The sequence below is a fragment of the Gavialis gangeticus genome, unplaced genomic scaffold (genome assembly GCF_001723915.1).
Source record: "Gavialis gangeticus isolate Ggan-Ray unplaced genomic scaffold, GavGan_comp1, whole genome shotgun sequence".
In the NCBI taxonomy this organism is placed as follows: domain Eukaryota; kingdom Metazoa; phylum Chordata; order Crocodylia; family Gavialidae; genus Gavialis; species Gavialis gangeticus.
The window spans coordinates 3,423,755-3,450,408 of NW_017729015.1; the positions used below are offsets into that span (position 1 = coordinate 3,423,755).

Consider the following 26,654-nt stretch of genomic DNA (forward strand, 5'->3'; position numbering starts at 1 on the left):
AGACCATCTGAGCAGAATTCCTCTGTGCAGTTCCTTGCACAAACCTCATTTACTTTGTCTTATGCAAGGTGAACTTCAGACACTCAAACGTTGGCCCCACTTACTCATGAGCAGCAAGGAATCTAATTGCCAGGACTCTACATGCTCCTGTGAGATACCTCTGTTCTAGAAGGAAACAACATGTGGACAATGGAGGCTATCCTTGGGATTAAGATAGTAAAATACAAGGATCGCACAGGCAGGTGAACCTGTTCACTACATAAGAATAATCCTAACATAAAGTACTCAATTCACCCACCGTTTTTCCTTTCCTGCTATACCTAGCCAGGCCCCTAATTCAGTGCTAGATAATAAAGTCTGTGTGAGTCACTATCAAGAGCACTCACCATTTCATACGCAGAAAGATGTAGTTAGGAGTGTTAGGTCTGAAATCAGGTAGAAGGTAGGGCAGAGATGGACCTTATATTTATTTAAGTCTACAAGGTGGATCTCTACCCTTCCTTCATCATTACATGTATTATTTGTTTACTGTTCTGTTCTTTATCTGAATCTACCATTCGCTGTTGCTGCCTATAAGCTTCACTTGTAAATCTGAGTGAATACTGCGACCCAAGGGATACATTGGTCAGTCAGAGCATACTTTCATAAACCTTATTTTGCCTTTTTGATTATAAATTTACATCAAATTTATATATTTAAAAGACAAGAAAATGTCTACAGGTAATGATAGGGAGAAAAAGGCACAAGAGCTGATGCAACAAAGTGTTGTCCTACCAGAAAAACCCAAGAGAAATTACTGGTACTCAGAAGGTTTGCTATATCGTGCTCTGAGTTTCTGAGGTGTCTTTTTGTTACCCTTGAAATATACAGGAAATAGGATCTGTAACTGTATCCATTTGAAGTACTATTTATTAAAAACAGATACAGATGTCAAAAGATGGACATATTAATTCAGTGCAAGAACGATTGCTGAATCACCTTGAAGTAAGAGTACAATAAAGTAAAAATTTAGCGCTTGCACTCTTTTGGTTGGAGTTACTTTAGTGAACTAATCAAACAGATGGATAGGAATAAAAACAAGTATATATAATGCAAATATATAAAATGCAATCCACCCTTCCTCTTCCACCAAAAACATCCCGGAACCAAAAGAGATTATTCAGACTATTAGAAACCTTATTCTGAGTTGAAGGCTCTGAAAAGAACTAGTAAATATCCATCATCTTCTATAGAATAACAGCTGCGGGAAACATCTATGCTCTTCAGCTGTCTCCACTCAACCACCTGCAGAGAGGACCTAATGAGTTGCTTGCTAACTTGAAAGGAAACTCAGGAAAGAAATTTAATTCATCTTGAATTACATGCAGCTTTTTAGGGGGTCACTTTAGCTAAAAGTGCCTGAGGTAAGGTAGAAGGAGAATGGCTGAAATCCATCTACACCTGGCCATCCTGTGCTGAAAACAACATGATGACTTTACTGACTTGACTTTGTTTTTACTGATAGGTCTCATGCAACTGGCAGAAACGAATGTCTGAAAAAATATGAGATACTTACCCTCCTTCAAAGATCTTGATCCTGGCAGGCTCCCCTCTTTTGGTTATGGGAGCATCTTCCTCTGATTTTCCTCTTTTATCCTCTTCCTTCTCAGCTCTTGTTACATCTTTTCGACCTTCATTGGAAAGGAGTGAAGGCAAATGAACCTACCTCACCGAAAGAGTAAAAGAATCAGTGATTACACATTTTCAATGGCTCTAGAAAAGTAAAAAACCATTCATACAGCAGGCTCCCACAGAAGGAAACCTACCATACGTGCTGTTGATTACCATGACTAAAAGTTCGGTAATCAGGACTTACATTTTAAACATGGCCTCTGATTCTGGATCTTGCTCCCTGTTTTTTGCCACGCCTTATTTACACTGACCTCTTAAGAGCAGGGGATGTGGTGTAGAAATTTTAAAGTACCATATACATTAAGAGCAATATAAATGTTATAACAATAGTAATTACTCCACATTTAAGAATCATATCTCTCTTATAAGGTGGGCCTGTATGGGGATCCTCATTTAGCAATTGAGAAACTGACGTATAGGAGACTAAATGTTGTGTCTTGGGTCACTCTACGAGTGTGTGGCAGAGCCAAGGCTAGAATGCAGAACACTACATTTATAGCTCATTCTTCTATCTTTACTTACCCCCTCCATGTACTACACAAATTACTGGGAAAGATGCACATGCAAATACATTTGAACTCAATATCTAGTATTTTTCTTCAGAAATCTGCATTTTAGTCATATATACTTTTTTTAGGACCCACTGTTTACTGAGAATTCTTAGGTGACTTCCCTTCCCCAAAACCAATATTAAGCAAAGTCTCAGTACAGACATGTTCACAAACAGGCAAGCAAAAACTATTTGGCTCCCAAATTCTTAGAGCGAAGCTCTTTTCTTTTCACCAACAAGTCTGTGCCCCTTTCGCTAAAAAAAAATGAAAGGCAGACATGTACTGAGATGCTATGCAGCAAGACTTCATAAAGTATGATGTTTATGCCATGCAGCCCTATGTCTGACTGTACAAAGTCAGTTAATCTCATCTAAGAAAAGCAAGACTGCATCTAGGATGAATGCAAGGAAATTAAATGAAATCTTGGTGACTACACAGATAGGATCTCATGACACAACTTTCTTCATATGACGCACACAGTTATGAATGTGAAAAGTTTTGAGTGTGGCTTTATCAAATACATTTATCCTCTGATGCAGCAGTTTGAGAAGGCTTAATTTTGTGTCTACATTATTTAGAAGCTCAAAGGCCATCATCCATGGAAGTTAGTAAGGGGAAAAACTACTTCAGGGAAAATTATTTCTATTAATAGTCCCCTCTCCTATTCCATGGACTTAAAATATGCTCTTAAAGATCCACCCACAAGGTAACCCTGGAAGACCCATCATATCCAACTGTGGTACCTTCACTGCAAAGCTAACAGGATTCATTGCAACTATCCTGAAACTAGTTGTCACTCAAATAGCATTTTTTCTACAGGACACAATAGACTTCCTCAACACAATACAGATCCTTAGTCACTGCCCCCAGAAGGCCATGTTTACAACCATCAATGTCACCAGCTTTTATACTATCATCCCACACTGTGAAGGCACAGCTCTCTACCTGAAATAGCTATAAAAGCATGGATTATACAAATCATCCACTTCATCCTCACCCACAACAACTTCATTTTCAACCACTGACACTTCCTCCAAACCATAGGCACAGCAAGCCATATGCACAAGGACAGCCCTTCCATATGCCAAAATCTTCGTGAGCTTCTTCATGAGTCTCCCCATTTGTAAAGGAGTGAAAAGTACCACAGCCCGTTTTGGCTTCTTTGACTATGGGATGGTGTTCCAAGAAGGATTGCTACGAAGAGATGGGATTCACCTGACAAAGAGAGGGAAAAGTGTCTTTGCAGACAGGCTTGCTAACCTAATGAGGAGGGCTTTAAACTAGGTTTGCCAGGGGATGGAGGCCAAATCCCTGAGGTAAGTATGGAAATGCATGACCCGGAGGAAACACAAGTAAGAGGGGCCAAACAGAGGAGGCTTTCTCATTCTTCCTGAAAAGGTAGGGCAATCAAATGTCTGTACACAGCCTGGGAAACAAGCAGGAAGAACTGGAAGCCCTCTCTCAGTACCAGAACTATGATGTGACTTGAATAACAGAGACTTGGTGGGATAGTTTGCATAACTGGAGCACTGTCATGGATGGGTATAAACTCTCCAAAACATATGGGCAGAGGAGAAGTGGAGGGGGAGTTGTGCTTTCTGCAACAGAGCTGTATGATTGCTCAGAGCTCTAGTATGAAACTGGAGATAGGCCTGTTGAAAGTCTCTGGGTTAGAGTCAGAGGGGAGAGCAACAAGGGTGATGTCATGGTGGGTGTCTGCTATAGACCACCAGGTCAGGAGGATGAGGTAGATGAGGCTAATGGAAGTTTCCCAAATCACAGGTCATGTTTCCCATGGGGGACTTCAGTGACATCTGCTGGGAGGGCAATACAATAGTGCACAGGAAATCCAGGAAAATTTTGGAGTGTGTTGAGGACAACTCCCTCGTGCAATTGTTGGAAAGGCCAACTAGGGGCTATGCTCTTCTTGACCTGCTGCTCACAAACAAGGAAGAATAGGTGAGGACTGCAGTAGTGGATGACAACTTGGGCAATAGTGACCACAAGATAACTGAGTTCATGATCCTGAGGAAAGGAAGGATGGAGAGCAGAAGAGTAAGGACCTTGGACTTCAGAAAAGCAGACTTTGACTTGCTCAGAGAACTGATCAGCAGGATCCCCCCGGGAAGCCAGTCTGATGGGGAAAGGAGTCCAGGAAAACTGACTACATTTTAAAGAAACCTTACTGGGGATACAGGAATGAACGATCCCGATGTGCAGGAAGACTAGCAAGTCTGGCAAAAGACAAGCTTGGCTTAGCAAGGAACTCTTCAGTGACCTAAATTACAAAAAAGGAAGCTTACAAGAAGTGGAAACTTGGACAAACAACTAGGGAGGCGTATCAAAGTCTTTCTTGGGCATACAGGGATGAAGTCAGGAAGGCCAGAGCACAATTGGAGTTGCAGCTAGCAACAGATGTGAAAGGTAACAAGAAGGGTTTGTACTCGTTTGGCAGCAACAAGTGGAAGATAAGGGAAAGTGTGGGTTCCTTACTGAATGAGGAAGGCAACCTAGCAACAGATAATGCAGAAAAGACTGAAGTGCTCAATGCCTTTTTCATCTCAGTCTTCACAGGCAAGGTCAGCTCTTAGACTACTGCACCGGGCAGCGCAGCTTGGGGAGGAGGTGAGCAGTCAACAATGGTCATCTTCTTGGTCACATCTCCAATCCAACCTTTCTATATGGTCTGTTGCCAACATTCTGCACAGGCCACTGCTTTTGGTGTTGCCAGATCTCATGGGGTGTACTGTGGTGCTACAGGGCATCTCAGGATATTATCCATGGTTTGCTTCTCTTGACAGACACAGTGGCTGGTTGCATAGAGGCCCAATGATTTCATTTCAGCAACCAAATTTCAGCACCAACCAAAATTCAACAACCATGTCAACAGTAGTGAAAGAACAGGTTAGGGACTATTTAGAAAAGCTGGATGCATACAAGTCCATAGGGCTGGCCGCGATACACCCAAAGGTGCTGAGGGAGTTGACTGACATGACTGCAGAGCCACTTGCCATCATCTTCAAAAATCCATTGCTACTGGAAGAGGTCTCAAATGATTGGAAAAGGGTAAACATAATACCCATCTTTAAGGAAGAGTAGGAGGATCCAGGGAACTACAGACCAGTCAGCCCAACCTCAATCCCTGGAAATATAATTGAGCAAATCCTCAAAAAATCCATTTCTAAGCACTTAGAGAAGAAGGTGATTAGGAACAGTTAGCATGCCTGACCAAACCGATTGCCTTTTAGGACACGATGACTGGCTCTAGATGAAGAGAGAACAACAGATGTGATATACCTTAATGTAGGAAGGCTTTAGATACAATTTCCCACAACATTCTCACAAGTAAGGTAAGGAAGTATGGTTGGATGAATGGATTGTAAGGTAAACTTAAACCTGGCTGGATCATTGGGCTCAAAGGGTAGTAATTCCCCACTCAGCCAGGGGGACTTGCTGCTAGCTGCCCCACTGGCAGATTGGGGCAGGGGGCTGGGACCTGCCCCTCCCCTCCCCTCCAGCTCTTTCCAGCCCCCTGCCTGCCTTAGAGAGCTGGGGTGGGGAGCTCCCTGCTGCCAGGGCAGGTGGTCATTGTCTCCACCTGGGTTCTGGTGGAAGAGCCAGTCCCAGCAATAGGCAGCTCCTGGGGGCAGGGAGCAATCTCTCAGCCCGGCCCCCCAAGAAACAGCTGTCTTTTGGCCTGGTACTCCCTGCCAGCCCCTGGGCTAGCACTGAGGAGGAGCCTAGAGCTCCCTGTGGCTGCTGCATGGGGAAGGTGCAGGGCCAGTGGGGGTGGAAGCAGGCTGCTGCCAGGAGCAGCAAAATCTACTCCTGCATCCCTGCACATGTAAACGCCTGCCTGGGGTGGGTTTACCGTAGAGTATTTTACACTATTGTAAATCCACCCCACAACATTTGCACATGTATAGACATGTGTTATCTTTACTTGGCAGCCAGTATCAAGTGGAGTGCCCCAGGGGCCAATTCTGGGGCTGGTTTTATTCAATATCTTCATAAACAACCTGGAAGACGGAATGAAGCGCACCCTCAGCAATTCTGCAGATGACACCGAGATGGGGCAAGTAGTAGATATGCTGGAGGGCACAGCTAGGTTTCAGAGAGGCCTAGACAAACTGGAGGACTGGACTCAAAAAAAATCTCATGAAGTTCAATAAAACAAGTGCAAAGTCCTGCACTTAAGATGGAACAATCCCATGCACCAGTACAGGCTGGGGACTGACTGGCTAAGAAAGGGACCTGGGGATTACAGTGGACAAGAAGCTGAATATGAGCCAACAGTGTGCCCTTGTTGTGAAGAAAGCTAACGGCATACTGCATTAGTAGGACCACCCTTGCTAGTCCCATACTCTCAGCTTCTCAGTAGGCTCCTGGACCATTCCCTGGGTCTCTAGGAACTTCTTCCTCCCTTTAGTTCCTCCTCAACCATCCAGATTGGCTTCAGCTGTCCTCTCTGTGGTGGGGCTCCACAGCTGCAGTCCTCCTGCAGAGGTGGTGCTCTCAGCAGGCTCCAGATCTTACTGCCGGGCTTACCAGCTCTAAGCCCAGCCATCCTGAGTTGGGTGACTCCCTCTACCCAGCCTAGCCTCACCTGTGGGCTCCCTGGGTCAGCTGACTCACAAATAGCCCTGGCCCATACCTGCCAGCAGCTTCGCAGGCTGCCTCACCCCTGCCACACTAAGAAGCTTTCTGAGTAGCCAGGAATACACACCACCTTATCTTGACCAGTAACTTGGATAATAAAAGACTAAATTTACAATTTCACTTGCACTAAACACCTCATTAAAATCACTTACATATTTGTCACTAGGTCAATGTATCGCCATTGAAATAATCCTAGTTTATTTGCACCAGTTAACTAAGCTAAACTGTTTTCTAGGTGAATGATGCACTTACACCAGAAATGTAAATTTTACATAAAAATGTAACTTGCAAATGTATCTAAATTGTCATAAACTCCTTAACGTACATCTGGTCTTAGTTTTTAAAGTCTCAGCTAAAAAATTGTGTATCTCTTTGGGGTAAATCATATGTAATGTACTGGTATATATGCTGGTATACCAACTTGCAGGATTAAAACCTAAATAATTCTGTCTAGATTTTAACCTATGACTCCAGGGTTATAAATACATACTGAGGTCATCCTCCTCAATGCAACCTAAAAGCACTACTAGGCATATGTAAATGCTCACATCTCATATCAAACTCAAAAGAAGCGTGGATGCTCTACCTTTTTCAGAACTAAACCCACAATGCATATAGTGCTTTTAACTATTATCCTTTGGGAGTAAAGATGCAATCTAAAATATTAATTAGTATTATTATAATAGACACATAATTCTCTATCTCTTGATTCCCTGAAATACCATCCTTGGGATATCTGCACTGAATAGAAATAAAGACACACTGAAATACTGTATCTCTAATGTGGATTTTAAGGTATATTTATAAGGAGCAGCAGCAGAAATTATGATAAATTCAATACTCAGAGTTCACTTTGTGATTCAGAAATAAAATGAACAATCCAGCAGTATAACTTGCCGTGAAATGAGCATCAAATTGCAAAATCTTTAGAATAGTTCTGTTTGCTAATATACATGATCACAACCTGGATTAAGAGGGATTTGTATGGTTTTGCACCAATAAAAAACAGTAACAAGATCTGCTCTTACACACTTCCCAGCATCAAAACTAGGGGAAAAGCACCGTGAAATAATCCATAGCATCTTCTCTAGAGCTTTGGGCCCATGTGGTAGCTCAAGGACTTTAATGGGGCCCTGCGCAGGTAAAATAGCTGACAACCTTCTGGTATAGTTTCATAAGAAATGAAAATTGCTGTCCTCTTTCCATTAACTCTCCAAACAGTGTAGAGCCACATGTGCAAAGGTTTTAAAGCCTCAAAATGAGCTGGGTGCCTAGTGTAGTGGGATATACAAATGCAGCTGCATCGGGCACATAAATCCCTAGTTGTAGACACTTCTGAAAATCCTAGTACATGTGTTTCTGCAATTTTAGGTGGCTAAATACCTGTATAATCTAGCCTTTAAAGCTATTAAGTGTTCAGATCCCCTTTTGATAAATACAGGATAGGTAGATTATAGTCAGAAAATCATTACCTGAAACATCCCCATTAATTTAGTGGTTTTGTATTAATAATATGCAAAACATAAGGAATTCAATAAGCATTTATCTATAAAAGTGCTATTTCAGAAAGGCAAGTTTATGTGTAATTTTTGTGGCCACGTATTTTATTACATGAGGGTGATCACCAGATTAATAGAAATTAAACTATAGAAAAAAATGCTGTGTCATGCCATAGAGTAGTCTTGCATTCTTTTGTCTTATACTCTGTTTTATGTTTCCACCCAGGCAATCCCAGTAAGAGCAAGTACTCTGCAAAGTGATGCACCTAGCAGTCTTTACTGAACTAAATCCATTACCTTCTAATTCCTCCTCCTCCCACCCTGACCCATACAACTATAATAGGAGAAAAATAAATCGTTTTCTTACCTCAGTCATTTTTGGCTTCCTGGAGCTGGACGGTACGAGCCTGCCTGACTCTGGACGTGGAGCTGTAGCCATGGTGTAGGTTTCTTTGCTCACCTTCTGCTTGGACCTCAGGAGTGAGAGGGCTGCTTTAGTGGATATACCTGGTAGATTGGGATTATACAAGCTAATACACCAGCTGGCATACACTGAGGACCTTCGGTCATCTTGCTGGATATGATTTGGCTTTATGTAGTTTAAATAGCACCAACTGACATTAGTGGTTGTGTGGAGACTGGGGAACTGCAGTACCTTCTTCATGTCTGTACCTTCTTGAGACTTCATTGCACTTTGAGTTGCATCTGATTGAGGCGCAGGACTTGGAGGGTTTGGTGGGAGATGCTCTGCCAGCTCTTTGGAATCCTCCTTCTTTACTGTCTGCAAAGGGGCCTTGCTGCGGAGCTGCTTGCCACCTGGCTGCTTATACTCCTCCAGTGCCTCAAAACTTGAAGCACCTGAATGGGGCAAGGCTGGCTGCAAATTACTTGGGATTTCCTTTGGCTCTGCCTGCTCCAAGGATAAATTAGATGGGGTTTCTACCTCGACTCTGCCTTGGCTCTCTGCCAGAAAGTGAGATGCGTCCTGCTTTTTTCCTTCCTCTATTGTACCTGGTGGTTTCACCACTTCTAGCTTTTCTTCTGCTTCAGACACTTCTTCCTCTTTCACTCTTTTCTGCTGTTGTGTTTCCATTGTAAGCTCCAAGCTACCAGCTGGAGACAACATCCGCTTGCTTCCACTGACTGTTGATGGGCCCCCTTCTAAGCCCAGAACACTTTCTGATGGTGATGTGAGTGGCATATAGCCTTTCCTTTCTGGCAATGGTAATGGCACTCTCAAGTACGGACTCTGGAAGATACTCCTCTGATCCTCTGTGATCATCTGTGCCAAATCAAGACCTATTCCATGCACATCAGCACTGCAGACCAGAGTGCTCTTGGGCTGGCGATCATCAAATTTTGGAAGGACAATAGAAGATGAACTACACTGGGACTGGGTGACGAGGATCTGAGAGAGAGTTGTGTACATTGCGCTCCCATACGATGGCATGTTAGTCTGAATGCGAACAGGGACTACGAGCGATACCATAGGATCGACACGTGTGGGGACCACAAGCTGGGACGTGGAGGCGGACACCGAAGGGCTTGCCGTGCAGGTCAAAGGATGTAATCCAGTGTCAGGGCTGAACTGTGTGCATGGGGAAAGGCTGGAGGTCCCTGCTGGTGGAAATAAACTGGATTTGAGCTGTGGCAAATGGCTGCTGGCTTCCCCTGGCAACTGGAGGGCAAACTGAGACTGGAGAGGCAGAAAGAATGCAGAAGGGATTGGTGAGGAGCCGGGGTAATTCACAGGGAGGAATGAAGGGTGTTGCCTGAATGGCACCTCAGCTGGGTGTGCCATCAATGGAGGGGCAATGTGCAGCTGGCCTGGGTGGAGAAGAGCTTGCTGGAGAGGGAGCGGTGGTGTCTGAAATATAGAGGGAGGAATCTGAGGCATCGTAAATTGAGCAGAGAAGATGTCAGACATGGTTTGAGTGGCAAAGAGTTCTGCAGACTGCGCTGGTTGTGGCAGAATATGCTGGTAGGGGAAGAGAGAGACTGGAGGGGACATGTACTGTTTTTCATGCAGTGCTAGCTGTGGTACTGGATGATGGAGCACCTGCAGAGTTTCAGTGTACGGCTGGCTGTATGCTGGCGGAGGGCTGTCTTTTGGCTGACTCTTATCAGTTGAATAGCCACCGTGTGAGGATGAAGAGGATGAAGATGCAGGTTGATGGGGCAGACTTGTGGCAGGAGATTTACTGGAAGAAGGCAACGGTTCTTCTGTCTCCTGCCGCCCTTTTGGGGCTGGGTCTGGTTCATGCTCTGGATGCCTGGTGAGAGACGCTTGCCTAACCAGAAAACACTTCCTTCTCTCCAGTGGAGTTGAAGAGACTGAAGGACCAGGTGCTGAGGCAGAAGTGGATGACAAGCTCCCATAGTCAAATGATTTACTGCGTGTCTCTGACATCTGTGAAGTGTGGGACACATTAGGGGTCTGCTCGGAAGCAGATCTTCGCATCTCCCTGGAGTGATGATGGTGGGTCGGTACCGTCAACATGTGAGAGCCTATGCCTAGAGGTTTCATATGGGATTCAGAGGACTGGCTGGTCATCTCTGACTTACTGTATTCTTCACGATCAAATGAAATGGAATGGGTGGAGCCATGGGATATACTGCTTTCCTGACTTGGGCTTCTTGTGAGAGATACTGACTCAAAACTGGACTCTCCAGAAGACTGAGCCATTTCTGCCAGCCGAAGCCTTTTCTTTTTTGGTGGAAGTTTCTCTGCAGGAAGCTGGGACAGTGTTTGACTTCTCTGGGGCCACTGAAATTCTTCTGTTTTTTCTACCTCCTTAGGAGGAGGCTCAGGCTCATTTTCTGGTCTATCAGGCTCTTCAGTGACCAGAATTTCAGGGACCTGGATGTTGGGTTGGCGTACCAGCTTTGGCTGCAGGGAATGAGATGGTCGGCTGTGTTGTGCTGCTGACTGAGATGAGTACTGTGACAAAGGCTTTTCTTCTTCTAAGCCACTCAGCTGTTCTACAGAGTCTGACTTCTCAAAGGAACTGGTATGCTGGATGACAGATATTTCTTTTGAGGTTGTTCTTCTCTCTTTGCCTTCTGTACTAGAAGCTGCTTTTGTAGTCCTGGAGTGAAAGCCTGTGCTGACCTCAGAAGGTGGTATGGATTTACCTGGATCTGCTGGTGACTTGATAGATTCACGGGTTAAGTTCAAAGCAACATCAGATGATGCTCGACTTGCAAACTGACTTAATGATCCACTGCTGGAGGAGGGAGTTTCAGAAACCTCAAAAGCTGGGGGGTCCTCATCATCACCAAGACTCTTCTCTTTCCGTCTTTTTCTGAGTGGAGTGAGTTCCAAACTGGTCCCTAGCTTGTAATGCATCATTTGTGGCCAGGAATCAGGATCCACAGCAGTTTTTTCAGTTTCTGAAGAGGTATGAGAGCTAGAAGAACGAGACTTGGAGATCTGAAGTTCTGAACAGTAATATTTTTTATGGGCTTCATAATTATCTCTTTTCTTGTACCGAGCACCACATATATTACATTCATACATGAACCCTTTCACTTTCTGTCCCTTCCTTGACTTTTTGGTAACATCGCTTTCCTTGGATTCCTGTTCCTCAGCAGGTTTAGAAACAGTTTCTTTGCTTATTGAGCTAACTTCCTCTGAACCATATTCCACTCCCAGAGGTAACTCGATAGCCGGCTGTCGTTTTAGCATTCGAGGGTGTGAAGAAAACACTTGACTGCGACTTACGACATCAGGCTCCATGATGTGGTCATCAAATGAGTAACTACCTCTAAAAGTATGAGGGGAGCTTATAGTGCATGCAGCAGAAGGCATTGAGTGGCTTCTTAGAAGAGGCACTGTCTCTGTGGCACTGTGGGATTGCTGAAGTGATAACAATGATTGTTCAGGCTTAATTTTTTCACCATGGGATGCTAATGATTTTGATGCGTCCAACTGGCTACCAGAACCAGGCTTGATATCAAATTGAAATGGTTCTCTATATACACTAGACTTTGGAGATTCAATGCTGCTACGTCTAGATAATGAACTTCTTCTAGGCTTAACACTATCTATTTCACTGGTATCTACAACAGCTTCATTAATTGTGATTAGCTTAGTGATGTGTTCAATAACCTGTGTTCTAGGCACAGACAACGGTACCATGCTAGGTTTATCTTCAGTAGACAGGTGTGGAAACCCCGGGGTCGTAGTTGCAGATAACATTGCAGTCCTTTGCCCAATTCTCCCACATTTCCCGAAAATAATTTCTGCATAAGATTTTGCATTTGTATTTGGTGGGCTGATTTGCTGTTCTGCACTTTCTGATCGTGAGAAGTAGCCTGACTCTGTACTTCCTTTGCTCCCAGGGCTAAGAAAAGCCTGCTCATCTATCACCTTCTTCCTTTCACTTAATCGGAGTGCAAGCTTCTGTTTTATTGTATGTGTGTCTTCAGATTTATGGCTCAAAGCATGGTCTGATGATGGCTCCACAAACTGGGTGCTGTCTTCAAGAGACTGAGACATACTGGAATGGGATAATGAACACCGGTCATGGCTCGAACCCTGACTTCCTGCACTGTACAAACTACTAGATAACAGAGTGTGCTTTTGCCTGGGAGATAGCTCTACTGAATGACCTGACATTGTACCCGTCTCATCTTCTGAATCTGTACTTTCTCCTTCAGTAGGCTCTTCAAATTCCTCCCCACCAATCCTTTCCATTTCCAAGCTGGAAGGATACATCTCTCCTCCCATTCCCGAGGCCAGCCCAGCTTTTATTCTATGAGCATGAGACTTCCTATGTTTATACAAATTACTCTTAGTCTTAAAAGAAAAGCCACATGGAATGCAAGGGTATGGGCGCTCACCCGTGTGTGACCTGATATGTTTCTGGAGCACACTTGGTTTTGCACAAGGTCTGCTGCAGTACTGGCAAATGTATTTGCCTGGCTTCTGAGGTTTCTTTTCCTTCTTGTGCACTTCTTCAGTTTGTTTTAAGGAAACTTGGGGAGGACGAGGAATAAAGACTTTCTGAACGGACGGCATGTCCTCTCCAGGAATGATTGGTGAATGGGAAGGTATGAGCTGACTATGATGAGAATGAAGTCCAGTTGATGAAAAAGAGCTGGAGGGACCAGGTCTTGCTGAATCTACTAGCTGCCATGTGGGCCCTTCAAGGGCATGCTCTGGTTTTCCAGGAGACATAAATGCTGGTGACAGCGGATGCTGCTGAAGCTGTGAAACGTGGGAAGGATGTTCAAAAGAGGAAGGCTTGGGTTGTTTCTGATGTCCAATCTTCTCCTGAGATTCCTCTCTTGGAATCGGCAAAGAACCAGAAAAGTGCTGCTGAGATACAATGTCACAGAGAGGGGGTCCTTGCGAAGAAGCAGAGCTGCCCTGATACGTAGCTGCGGATGTAATACTGGTTTGGAAAACCTCTCCTTTGGTAAGCCTCTTCCTTGGACTTTCTTCCACCTTTTTTGTGCTCTTCTGGCTTTGTTCAGGATCCATGACCTTAAAAAGGGTCTCTGAATGCTATTTTGGGAAGGTTTTGGCAGGCTTCATTTACGAATAATAAAGGTCTCCTCTGTAGATTCCCTGCTTTGCCTGCATTTGCTATAAAACTGGAGCCACCAAGAGATGGTTGTTGATTTAAGATTTTACTAAAGTGTCACTAGTTGCTATTTGATTCAAAAAAAAGTTTCAGGGTCAATAAAGTTCACATTGGTAACACATGACAAACTACTTCAAAGAGAGAAAACTTTCCGAAACTTTTAGTCCAAATATTTTCCTTGTGAACTTGGTTAAGGCTTTAAACCTTGCCATTTTATTTCAGTTGACAGTGGCAAGCCTTCAAAGTCAAGAAGCAACCCACAATGTGTCTCTTGTTTGTTATGCAAACCTTTGAAAACTTGAGACTTTAGTGCTCATCTCATAATCATCTTTTTGCCTTTGCAAGGAAAATAACACTGAATGGTGTGTGTTCTTCTGGTCTTCGTGCTCCTCACTTTTGTGTTCAAAGGCCGCCAAAAAATATATCCCACATTTCTGTAATTACACCAACCAAGAAAAAGACACACACAAAAATTACTGCAGCATTCATATTTAAAATAACTAGATATTCATACTTGTAAAAGATAACAGTATACATTGCACACAAAAGAAAATTCATAGCATTTCACAGTCTAATAAAATATACTGCATCTATCCAAAGAACCTTGCTGGCCATAGTATTTCAACAAATTCTTACCAATTTTTGGACATAATATTTAGTAGTAATCTAAATGTTACTCTTGTGAAAACCGAAAGAGCTGTTCTGTTTTTAATGTACCTATGTCCAGGTCAAGTAACAATAAGTGAAAATGAGGGATACAAATAACTTGAAATCTAATCAGCTTTAAACAAATGGTTTAAAAGTCATTTCAGAACCTACATCTATCTGACCCCAGACCTCTGCCAGGCTTCATGGTGTTACAGTCATTTTCTAATTGGTAATAGAGAAGAAACTGTGAAATTAAGCTATATACAAAGAGCTGCCAAATGCTACAAACAGATTGGCTAAGAAAATCAAGAAAAATATCTTTATTTCTCATCTTTTAATAAGACGCAGCAATTGTAGGTGTCCCTTGTAATGCCAGCAACTAAAAAAAAGGCATATATGATGTTTTTTACTAAGTGGCTCAGGCTCTTTTAATTCCTTGAAATCATTTTCCTGAGGAATAACAAGGAAGGGTCATTCCCCATATTTCCCATAGGAGATGCTCAAACTGGCATTCAGTGCCATACAGTGTAAATTCCAGACTGATGGACCGGCCGATATGAACATCTCATTGTAGACTGTGATCACATTGCTTAGCTTCTTACCCTTGAAAACTTAACTCTAGCAGACCATAATCTCATATACATTAACGTAACTTATCTACATACAATGTTTTGAGAACTGTGGGCATATGAATGTGTAAACTAGTAGGGACACCTCACTTTAAGGTTCTTCATCATTCTTCTTGGCAACTACACCCTATCAGTGCAATCCTTTTTACAGTCCTGGACATTTCCCAGTCTCTCTGTTCTTTCAGTAAGTACCATAATTCACAATGACTTATATCCAAGTTTATAATAAAGTAATAGAAAGACTTGTCTAAAAGTTCCATCTTTCTCCAGAAGAAGTGAATACCTGTACATGTCAGGATAGGACAGAACTTTGCTCACTGAGTTTTCAGTAGGTCACAGGATACTAAGGACAAATTCAGCTGTTTTGGAGCATGCCTCCGAGAACCTTTCCCATCACTAGGGGCAAGGGCACTGATGCTATTCCAGAACCTCCTCCCCCCCGCCACAAAAAACACCCAACATTATGAATGGAAGATAAATCTCTCTCCCAATTTCAATATCTCTGTGTGGTTCATAGTCTGAATCTGTGGGCTGCAATTTTTTAACCTGAGTGTTTAAATTAGTTACCTAGGTAAGAAGGCTGATCGTATACAAAAAGGAAACTTTTTAATATTATACCTGCACATGAAACTCCATTAACCTACTGAACTTGTTGACAGTTGAAAGTTAGCACTGAGGACATCTGAAGGCTGCTTTGAAATAGCAGAGTTTCTCAGAGAGATAGGAGAGAAAATACCCATGAAATATCCATGAAAAGCAGGGGCTGTCTGTCTTAGGACTTAGTTACACATTAATTTTAGGTGGCTCGGGGAGCTCTTAACCCCTGGAGTTGGGCTGGACATCTATTACGATGTGTAAAGGATGGACATTGATTACAATGCGTAAACTAGATTAAAGTACACTTTAGGCATCTTAAAGTTATGCCACTGCAAGGCAGGTTTATCTCTGATCCGTGTTACCCAGCTCATGTTCCATGAATGGGTAGGCACTCTCCAGAGATAAGCCACCCAAGTTTTAGTCCTCCAACGTCCCAGGATTCAGTGTTTCTTTCCCTCACCCTCCCATTCTGTGTGGACAATTCACAGGTGTAGCTTCTAGTCAGGCCCCTGCTCACCAGCCCTCCAGTGGCAAGTCACAGCTGTACAGGTCAGAGACAGTCAAAGGTTTTTAGCCTGAACGTGCAACTACTCTAAGCTCCAACCAGCAGTAACACTGATCAACACTTGAGAAGGTTAAAGTGTAATTTGTAACAAGGCCCTTAAGTAAACGCAATTAGCACATATAATTTACAGTGAGGTAGAATGGAAACCCCTTTTCATTTCCATGTATTGCAGTACAAATCTTTCATCCTAAAGTAAACCTAAAATAATGTTTCATCACAAGGAGCTTCCATTTATTTTAATATGACATCTTAATCCAAATGCTGCTAAGTAAGAGTGATTCAGCCCGGGGCACATGGAACATGTTTGCATGCAAGTACAACATAAACAGTACTGAGCTAGATGGGGCTTTCCATCTGCATTCCTGAGAATACGGCCCACACCGGTCCTAAACTGACTGCTGAAAATGAGGCAACAAAAGTTTGCTTAGCAGAAGATTGTGTATTAACTGAAGAGTGTATTAGTTAACATTAAAGGAAACACTTTTCACCTAGCCAGTACCTATGTGAAATGGCAACCAATGATTTCTAGCTTTTTACTGCTGTGCACACAGGATTACACTAACCATTTCTACCTCATTTGCTGCCCATGCATTCTGTTCATATCTGAGCTAGAGTTTCACAAGCTTCCAGTGCATGTTCAGCACTGAGATTGAGAAAATAATCTCAAACTAATGAGGGTACTTAGATTTATTTAAAGGTTTGTTCTTCACATCTAAGTGAAACTGGCCACATATACAGAAGATGCTGACTATGCAGTCATTGCTGCCAAGTCATCAAGTACTTGTATAAACATACTAAATGACTGCGCAATAACCCAAGTTACTATGCAGTAGCACCAATGAACAGCTTTTTTGTGACACTGATGGCTCAGTAGACTAAGACTACTGCACAGTAACATCACATGACGGTTTCTGCCACATGATGCTACTTGCACAGTCAGCATCTTGTGTAAACATGGCCACTTACAAGTAGATGCAAGACTAAGACTGTCTATGACCAGACCTTCCCATTAGGCAGCTCAGTCAGAAATCACACAATTCTTAGTAGATTTGAAGATTAACAATGGGATCTTTTCACATGTATCACCATTATCTGGAGTAATTTCTAACTTACACAAGTGTGTTTCAGTTTTGTCACAGCTGCCGCTCTGTGATGCCGTCATGCCAACAAATTCTGGGGGAACAGAACATTATTTTAGTCACTGACCTGTCAACAGGTTCACATTTGCAGTGCAAAGATGCATCGTAAGTGTGTGAACAGAAAATGCTGAAAGTGAAAGTAACAGATGCAGGTCTCAGGATTCCAAAAATCAGAATCAATTCCAAGGTGATTTTTATGCTTTAGTTAATACCCTGCATGCATTTCCAACACCAGTTGATGTAATTCTTCAAAATTAAAGAAAGTTCAGTAGCAGAACCTAAAGCATGACCTTTTGTTTAAAATCAGTGCTCGATGCCCAAAATATCAGTACAGTTCAGTTTACTAAAAGAAAGTGATGCGTAAATTATCTCTTCCACTTGCTCAGACACATGCATTTAAAACTTCCCACCACAACATTTTGCAATAGGCCTGAAAAGCAAGTTAGAATGTTGTTTCTTTCTATGTCTTCTGTGATCCACCTCTGTGCATAATGCCTTCCTTAGTAAGATTTAGAGATGATATAGTGTGTCATTCCAAATATTTGGACTACCACCTATTTCCCATGATGAAAAAGGGTACACCAGTGGCTTAACCTTATTTAATCTGAAAGCACCTAAGTGATACCTAATGGCATAAGAGCAGTTTTTGACACTTACACAGAGTTTGGATTCGATTTGCACTTGTGTTGCTGCACTTGCCCTATGCTTTCCTTCTAAGTATGCTCAGAAGCCTCCACTCTGGCTGCACAGATTCCAAAGCAGAATAAAGTCAGCCTGGGATGCTCATAATTCTGCGCAAATCCCTGAAACATTAATTTTAGAAAAAATCATGGCTAGAAGGCACTTAGCATTAGAAAGAGCAGAGGGAATTTCCAACTTCACAGCTCAATATATAGGCCTTAGAGTGATGTAGCCATGATAGTCCAGGAATTATGTGAGAAGTAAGGATTTCTTAGGGCGATATCTTTTACTGGACCAACTGCATAGTTTGTATAGAATTAGACAGGCTCTTGATTGCAAAACATTCTTCATCTTGCATTCAAAAGCCTGTCTAACTCCATCCCAACTATGCAGTTAGTCCAGTAAGAGCTATAACCTTAAGAAACCCTTGCCTTTCAATATGGGCATATTCCCAAGGAGTGGAAGATCTATACTCTAGCCCCCACTTGCCTAAAGAGAGTTTGTAACTGTAACTTTCTAGCAAGGTTCTTGAAACAGGAGGCCATAGTGTTAGTATACCCTCTTGCCCTCCTCTTGAAGCTGGCCCGCTGTGCAGCCTGACATCACATATATTCCTCTTCTTGGAAGAGGGGAAGCCAGAGTGCGTGGTTCAGTGAGGCAGACACTGCCATGGAAGCGGAGAGACCTTAAGTTCGGGTCCTGTCCCTTATCTTCCATGTTCTGGGAATTACCCTACTGCTATTTATCCACTCAAGCCAATCCTATTAAGTGCACGTTGCAGAAAAGCTACTGGGGGCAGGGGCCCAAACCCTCACTTTTTCAGGACAGTATTCACCTCACTTCTCTCAACCTTGCTCCTTTCCTCCTGGCTCCACAACTCTTGCCTTTTGGCTTCCTAACGGGTGAGCTTCAAGAGAGTAGAGAGAAGAAGGGGAGGCATGGGCTTCCTAGGTGGGAGATTCTCAATCTTTTTTTACATGCGAGACCCCATCTCTTTTGCAAATTGAGAGGCATCCCATTAAAAAAAATAATTTATTATGGGGCTTACCTACTAGAAGATGGATCGGGAAAGGAGGAGGAACAGCCAACAGAGAAGAGCCTTCACTGCAGTGACTGGGGGCAGGAAGAGTGGCTGAGAGGGAAGAGCCTGTGCTTAATTTATCTCCTCCCTGCCAGCAGCACCCTTCAAAGGCTGTCACAGCACCTCAGGGCTCCAGGGCACCTGGTCGAGAATCACTACCCATGGCTGGGTGATTCAAGCACTTTTCTGGGTGGTAGGAGATACAGGTTCAAACCCCTTGTATGAGAGGGTGTGCTGATACCTGATACTAGGCAAGTATTGGGCTAAAAGGGGATTATTAAGAAGAGAATTGGAAACAAAACAGAAAGTATCATTATGCATCCACACCTTGAATACTGTGCCCAATTCTGGTCCCAGTACTTCTCAAAAAGGATATAGAAGAACTAGAAAAGCTCCAGAGAAGAGCAACAAGGGTGATTATCAGTATAGAGGGGCTTCCATATGGGGAGAGATTGAAGAAACTAGGTCCATTTAGTTTAGAAAAGAGACACTTGAAGGGGGACATAATACAGGTTTACAAAATACTAAATGGTGAATAGAAAGTAAATGGGGATTTATTATTTACTCTCTCTCACACAATACAAGAACAATGAAAAAAGGAACAAGAATATGTTAGATGAAATTTTCTAACATACAGCAGCATCAGAGGCTTTCCCTCAACCTGAATTCCTTTTTTGCTTTAGGAAAGGGTGAAACAGAGGGGACGTAACGTCAACATTACTTTATATCAGTGGAGGACAGATGTAACAAGTCCTTGGTTTCTTTCTCTTTCCATCTTCAGCTAACAAGTGCTTTGTGCTAAAGGTGAAAATGATAGATCTGGTTCAGGAGGTGATGATGCTGCCTCTGCCAAGTTAACAGCAGTAGAGGATTCTCCTACACAGCAACCATTCTCCACTGGCTGCTTCTAACCAGAAAATTTTTATCACTCAAGTGATGCAAAGGAGCCAAAGTGGAAGGATCTGATTTATTGTCTTCTGCCATATTTTCTTCCAGTGTCTATTCCATTTTCTGACACATTCTTTCTCCCTCTATGCTATTATGCCATTTTCTCCCTTTTGCATTAACTCCCTCTCTCTCTTTTCTCTGAAAAGTAATACCTTTTATCTTTGTATTCTTTTATGTTTACCTTCTGCCTTCAGTCCTACTCTCTCACAAGCTCCCTTTGTGCCCGTTCACTCCCCTTACCAATTTCTTCTGTCTGCCACCATTGCAATGTCTATGTTCCATTTCTTCTTCCTTGTCCTCCCTGACATAGCATTTATTCTGTACCGCTTTCTGGAATAATTAACAATCATTACATCACTGTGGATGCATCTACATGAGACACTGACTGCACAGAAGCCAAAATATAGTGTGCAGTAGCACGTCACAGGATAGACAGTGCTAATACACTACTGCACAGTATTATTAGGCTACCGCACAGTAGCATCACCTAAAAGATATTCGCCAGTGCTAGTGCAGAGTATCTCCAGTTACTGCACATTTATTTAGTACTTGCAAATACACCAGCACTAAATAAGTGCGCAGTAATGTCTCATGTAGATGCATCCTGATAAGCAGAACACTAGCAATACCGCTTCAGCAGACCTTTAAGAAACCTTGATGGTTTTAAGACACCTGTGTCCCAGCAGCAACATAGCTAACGTTGCATTTTTGTGGGCAAATCTGAAATACAGCCATATTGTTTTATTTAGTTTCAGAGCCTTATTGGCTATATGGGTGTTTTGTAACTTCCTCAAAAAGCAACTTCTGGGAAGTTAATTTGAAGAAGGATAGAACAGAAACAGACTTCTCCATTAACCATCACAAATACAAAGGATGACTTTCTGGTCCCAGTGAAATCCCCGTTGATTGCAACAGGATCAGATATGCTTGCTTAAAAGTTTACAAAAATATTTTGAAATGATCTTCTCAATAGCTTTGTGTGCCGTTTGTATTCAAAACTCCCTCACAATGACTCAGATTCATCCCTATGTTGGGGATATGAGTCTTTAGCTGTCTTCAAACTTGCCTAGGCCCTGAAAAACAGGGTCTAGGAAGGATTCAGACAATGCTATGCCTCATGCTTACTCCTCCAGAGGGAAGAACATTACTGTAACCACACATGCAAACAAGCTGCTGGCCACATTGCTTTGGGGCTGAAACCCATGGTGAGCATGACGAGAAGTGCTAGAGGCTGCAAGTCCCAGCTGTCAGCTTGATCATCAGGATGGGAATTCCATTGAAAATACACTTAAAGGGACCAGGGCTGTTCCTGTTTCCTTTTTTGCCTCCAGAATTTATTTCTTAAAAGGAGTTCCTGAAAAACTGTGACCGCTGACATTTTGTCAGTTGTTTTCAGTTCAGATTGAAAACACAGATGCCTAATTGAACTCTTTCTTCAAAACACCGGAGGTGGCAAAACTCTGGTGTCAGTAATGCACAGAGGGGAGGAATTATTTTTTCATATATTAGGTCCTGTTTCAATTACACCAAGATCCATCCTGATTAGTAGGCAGTTCTCCCAGTGGAAACAGGGCCTCTGTTATATGTTTTCCAATGGAGCAATCATAATAAACAAGCACTGCTTCTGAATAAAGTTCACAGGTCAAGGAGAGAATTTTATTCTCCCCTCCCAATATAATAAAGTATATTGAAAGCACACACTTTCTCATTTTTATGATACCTTATAAGATATTTTCATACAAACATGATATAGAAATGCAATTGCAGGATCTGTCATTAGTTTCATTGTATATTCTTTGTAACTGTTGCCTGCTTGTACTTTGGCTGATGGGACATGTGCTACCTTAGACTTTCAAAATAAAGTATGTGTGACAGAGAGAGATTTAAAATGTACACAGTGATCAGTGTGTGTCATAGTGCAACTCCTGTCTTAACTTTCTGTACCAGGACTCAATAATTTGAGTTAAACAAACCTGCATAGTATTAAATTGGTTACAACATTGGTAGTACTTATCAGGTAAATGTTTCCCAAATATAGGTTTGAAATCTCGGACAAAACAAAAGCTCCCCACCAAAGAGAAGTCCTATTGTCAGCTCATGGTATCTTGTGCAGGCTGGAAAATACATCCAATATAAATCATGAAGGGAAAACAAGGATTACTTACAGTGGGTTTAATCTTCTGTAATGTTGACGGTATGTCTCCTTTATTTGTCCAGGATTTAATTCAGTCTGTAAAAAGAACACCACACTGTAACCTTTAAACAAATATATTAAAATGCCATCTCAGCAGTGTTAGCATAGGACTTACATCAGGTGTCCTGATGCAACGGATTGCCTGGTAACAGAAACAGTACACAAACTCAGTCCCAACAGCTGGAGAAGTCCTTAGTGACTTGGTTAACCTTACTCAGCAAGTTCATTATGATGGTGATGGGCATGTTCATTGTAAAGTACATCACTATGGATTATTTCTTCTGCCCGTGTGGGGGGAAGCAGTATAGTTGACATCAGCCATAGGCATGAAGCAGATCACAGCTCCAGGCAGATGCAGCAGAGATGAGCTGGAAGCTTGCGACATTCCAAAGTGGATTTTCATTCTGTTCGGATCACGGTTATTCAGCTCCTGGATTCAGGTTCCACAGCTATCCCCCAAGGCTAAGGATGTCTAGATCTGGGGTTTTGTTTTGAGACCGCTTCTAACTCTGAGTAAACTGAGGCAATCTCCATCTGATTCATTCCTGAGTACTCATATTACTCCCAGAATGAATGTACTGGTTTATACCACTTATTTTCAAGGATCATACTTAGACAAAGAAAATAAAGGCTTAAAATGCACTCCCCTTCAGAAACCTGGCTGCAAAAATGGCATGATGAGGCTCTACATATGTTCTGCATGTTGATAAAAAAAAAAAATCTTTCAAAAACTAGCACTGCAACTTCCCCCTGGGGTTGAGGTTCTTAGTCCATACATCACTACCGAGATCACATGCCAACTTCTCCCTCAGTGACTTCTAAATATCCCCATCACCCTCAAATTCTTGCCTCAGCTTTACCTGTGCAAGACGATGGAAATTTTGGAGCTGAATTTGCAGAATTATAAACTACATGCAAGTCAAAATGAAATATAGATCCCTCTCCCATAAGTTCTGCATAACTAAAAGAAGAAGATAATAATGCTTTTGTTTAGTAAGCCAATGTACCATATATAACTAATTACATGTAGATGGCGGCCATATCTACATAAGACACTGACTGCACAGTAGCCTGAGACTACTGAACACAAAAGTGTCACGTGGCAGCAACCATGATCCAATGCTACCGTGCAGCATCTCAGGCTACTGCGCAGTCAGTGTCACAAAAAAGCTGTTCATTGATGCTACTGTGCAGTAACTCAGGTTACTGCACAATCATTTAATATTTGTTTATACAACTACTAAATGACCATGCACTAATGACTATGCAATCAGCATCTCACGTAGACACGACCTCTGACCAAGATTTTGGTCCCCCTAATTTTCATGCATCCAACTTAAGAAATTGCAAAAGCTTAGCAGTTGAATAGCTTATCTCAAGTTTAGCACTCAAATGTTGAAGCCAACACTTGAAAATCTTGGCTGGAGAGAATAATCCTGCATACAGGTATACAAGTGATACAATCACTAAAGGCAAAGGGTAGCTGGGGGAGGCAGCAGAATAGAGCCCAACAAGCAAGTTTACCAAATAAGGACTTATTTGGATAAGGCGGGTTGTTTTTTTCATAGTCACTTTTCAAAGAACCATAGATTAAAGATAAAGATTTTCCCTTAACTTCCTTGGCTATTCCTACAATAAGTTATCCCATTTCCCACTATCATCCCACTCAGAAATCCCAAATGACATAAGAGGAAATTAAACAGAACAACCTCAAAAGTCACTATAAATAAAAAATAAAGCAGTTGTCTGACATGTGTTTCCATCTGACAACTCAGAACCATGCCCCAGAGACTTTTACTAAGCCATCTTCTTGTATTTACACTTCTCAGCCAGTTAGCAAAAGGAACTATCAGTATGTTGCCAGTAAAGTACTTGTCATTCTTTCATTATTGGAAATAACCAAAACTGAGACTAGGCAATAAACTACACTCAGCACTCAAGAAATCACTCAGCACTCAAGAAATAAAAGTTACCTTGAATATTCAATTAATTTGCTAATTAAAATTACAGATATTTTCTTGAACTGTTATTCATGCCGGTTAAAAGCTTTTAAACGGTTATTTCCTTTCTTAAAGTCAAACTGCAGACATTATTGTTTGCCACAAGCATAGCTTCAAGGAATTCCCACGTCTCTATAACAAGAAAATAATAGACTGCTATATCACATTTTACTTCTTAAAAACTGGACAATAAATAATGGTATGGATAATATGACCTGCATTTGTGTACCATATATTGGCAGATCAAAGATATAAAAATCCTTGATACAATGTAATCACATACCGCACCTTGGGCATATCTACATGTGGTTACTGTACGTTTATTTAGTACTTGTATAATCAAGTACTAAATAAATGTGCAGTAACTGGAGTTGCTGTGCAATAGCACTGGCAAACGCCTTTAGGCTACTCTGTAGTAGCCTAATAATATTACACAGTAGCGTATTAGTACTGTTGGAGCTGTGACGCACTACTGTTCAGTCAGCATCTCATATAGATGCGCCCCCTGAGGACCAAACACTGCTTTCTAACTTATGTAGTGGCTTTGACTTAAGATCTCAAAGTATCTGATACATAGCAATAAAACTTCAAAGCAACTTTCCATATCTAGCTAACCCTTACTGCCTCTGTCTCTGCTTGACAGAACTGAGGAACTGAGGCATGGAAGTACCAGATGATCTGGCTCAGTGTTGCACAGTGAGTTAACAGGAGAATCAAGAGCAGAGCTTAAAACTCATGACTCCTCGTGCTGTGCTTCAACCTGAGACTCTGCTGCCTCCATGCTTGCCTGCTGAAAGACTGCATCTAGCACAAATCGCTGTCTTCCTCTGGGCTACAAAAATCCTAAGGCACTTAATACCTCGCATCCCTAAACGGACAGTACATATTTATACACAAGCAGCAATACCCACATTGTTGGCCTTCACTTAATGATCCACAAATGACTTCTTTTTTAAATGAACAGCAAAATCAATATTGGCCTACTAAGGAGTATTTATGTGGTGCAGGGAAGTGCCATGGTGATACCCTGTGCTTTCACGGTACTACATGTGAACCAATAGGATCTCCTCCTCTGTCCAGATGCAAACCACACCTTCTGGTTGAGTGTCCCAGCTCAGTACTGCCTTATGCCACATAAACTGACCCTTCGATACCTCTAATTCAGGTTTTGGTGAGTCTAACAATTAAGCCCCAGACCTCAGGAAGGTGATTCAAAGAAACAGAGTTAGGCTCCCCGGCTGCCTATACAGTCAGGTAATTGCCTCCAAAATGTGATTCAGAGAGCTCACACAATAAGCAGGGAGTCATCAAGGGCTAGACAGCAGGGTACACTGAATGCAAGAGTGTGCCTGAATTCTTGCTCCTCTCTGGATACGAGATGCCAGATCATATTGTTTCCAAGCTTATTTGTACACAGCACATTGATCCTGGGCAGCACAGCCCCAGCTGGCAGCATACTGAGCTTCAACTGGGCTCAATGCGCTGCAGAGGGGCTGGCTGGAGCTTCAGCGCAGGGCTAGCCAGCAGGCAGCCTCTGCACTGAAGCACCCTTATGCCCAGCCAGCTGGGCAGCATCTACATGTGTGCTACCATGAGTGACTGGTGCCTCCTGAATCTGGGGGAGGCATCCGCAGAAGCTGCTGACCCTATTAGGGCAGGCACCAGCCCTATTGACAGCATCAGTGTTGGCCATCGGGGGGGCACATGCACCCCCTATCAGTCGCCTACGTGTGCTACTGTGCACGAAAAAACTCTGGATCAACCTAGTACTTGTATTACTGTAGGCCTGTGCGAATAGGGAAGTATTCAATTTGGATTTGAATTCGGCCAATTCAAAGGACAATGATTCGATCTGCAGATTCAGATTGCTGTCCTGAATTGATTCTGCTGAATCAGCTTTGGAAGATTCGGCACTCATTTGGAGAGATTCAATGATTCAGATCAGCTGGGGAGAGTCAGGCACAGCTGGGAGGCTGCAGGTTCTCTCGCAGCTCCACCAGCTGTGCCTGATCTCCCCAGGCCAGGGGCGCCATAGGAGAAGCCCCTGTGGATGCCCTGCCCAGCCTCATCCCCTACTCGGCCCCAGCCTAGTACCAGCACTTTTAAAAAAAGAAAATGCCCTGCACTCAGCAGCAGTAGCAGTGGCTGTGGGGGCTCTGGGGCCACGTGGCACAGCCCCCACTCCCTGCTCCCCCCTCCAC

General features: G+C 42.7%; 1 protein-coding gene across 1 annotated transcript in view; it reads right to left on the reverse strand.

Annotated features, from left to right (window-relative positions):
* Positions 1-26,654, reverse strand: part of HIVEP3 (human immunodeficiency virus type I enhancer binding protein 3) — a 268,072-nt gene that overhangs the window by 156,072 nt on the left and 85,346 nt on the right. Inside the window, exons 3-6 of the mRNA XM_019512125.1 lie at positions 22,425-22,489; positions 17,524-17,583; positions 8,748-14,405; positions 1,556-1,701 (exon numbers count right to left, since the gene is read on the reverse strand). Of these exons, the coding sequence (XP_019367670.1) occupies positions 1,556-1,701; positions 8,748-13,868 (5,267 nt within the window). The 5' untranslated portion in view covers positions 13,869-14,405; positions 17,524-17,583; positions 22,425-22,489. The remainder of the gene's footprint in view (positions 1-1,555; positions 1,702-8,747; positions 14,406-17,523; positions 17,584-22,424; positions 22,490-26,654) is intronic.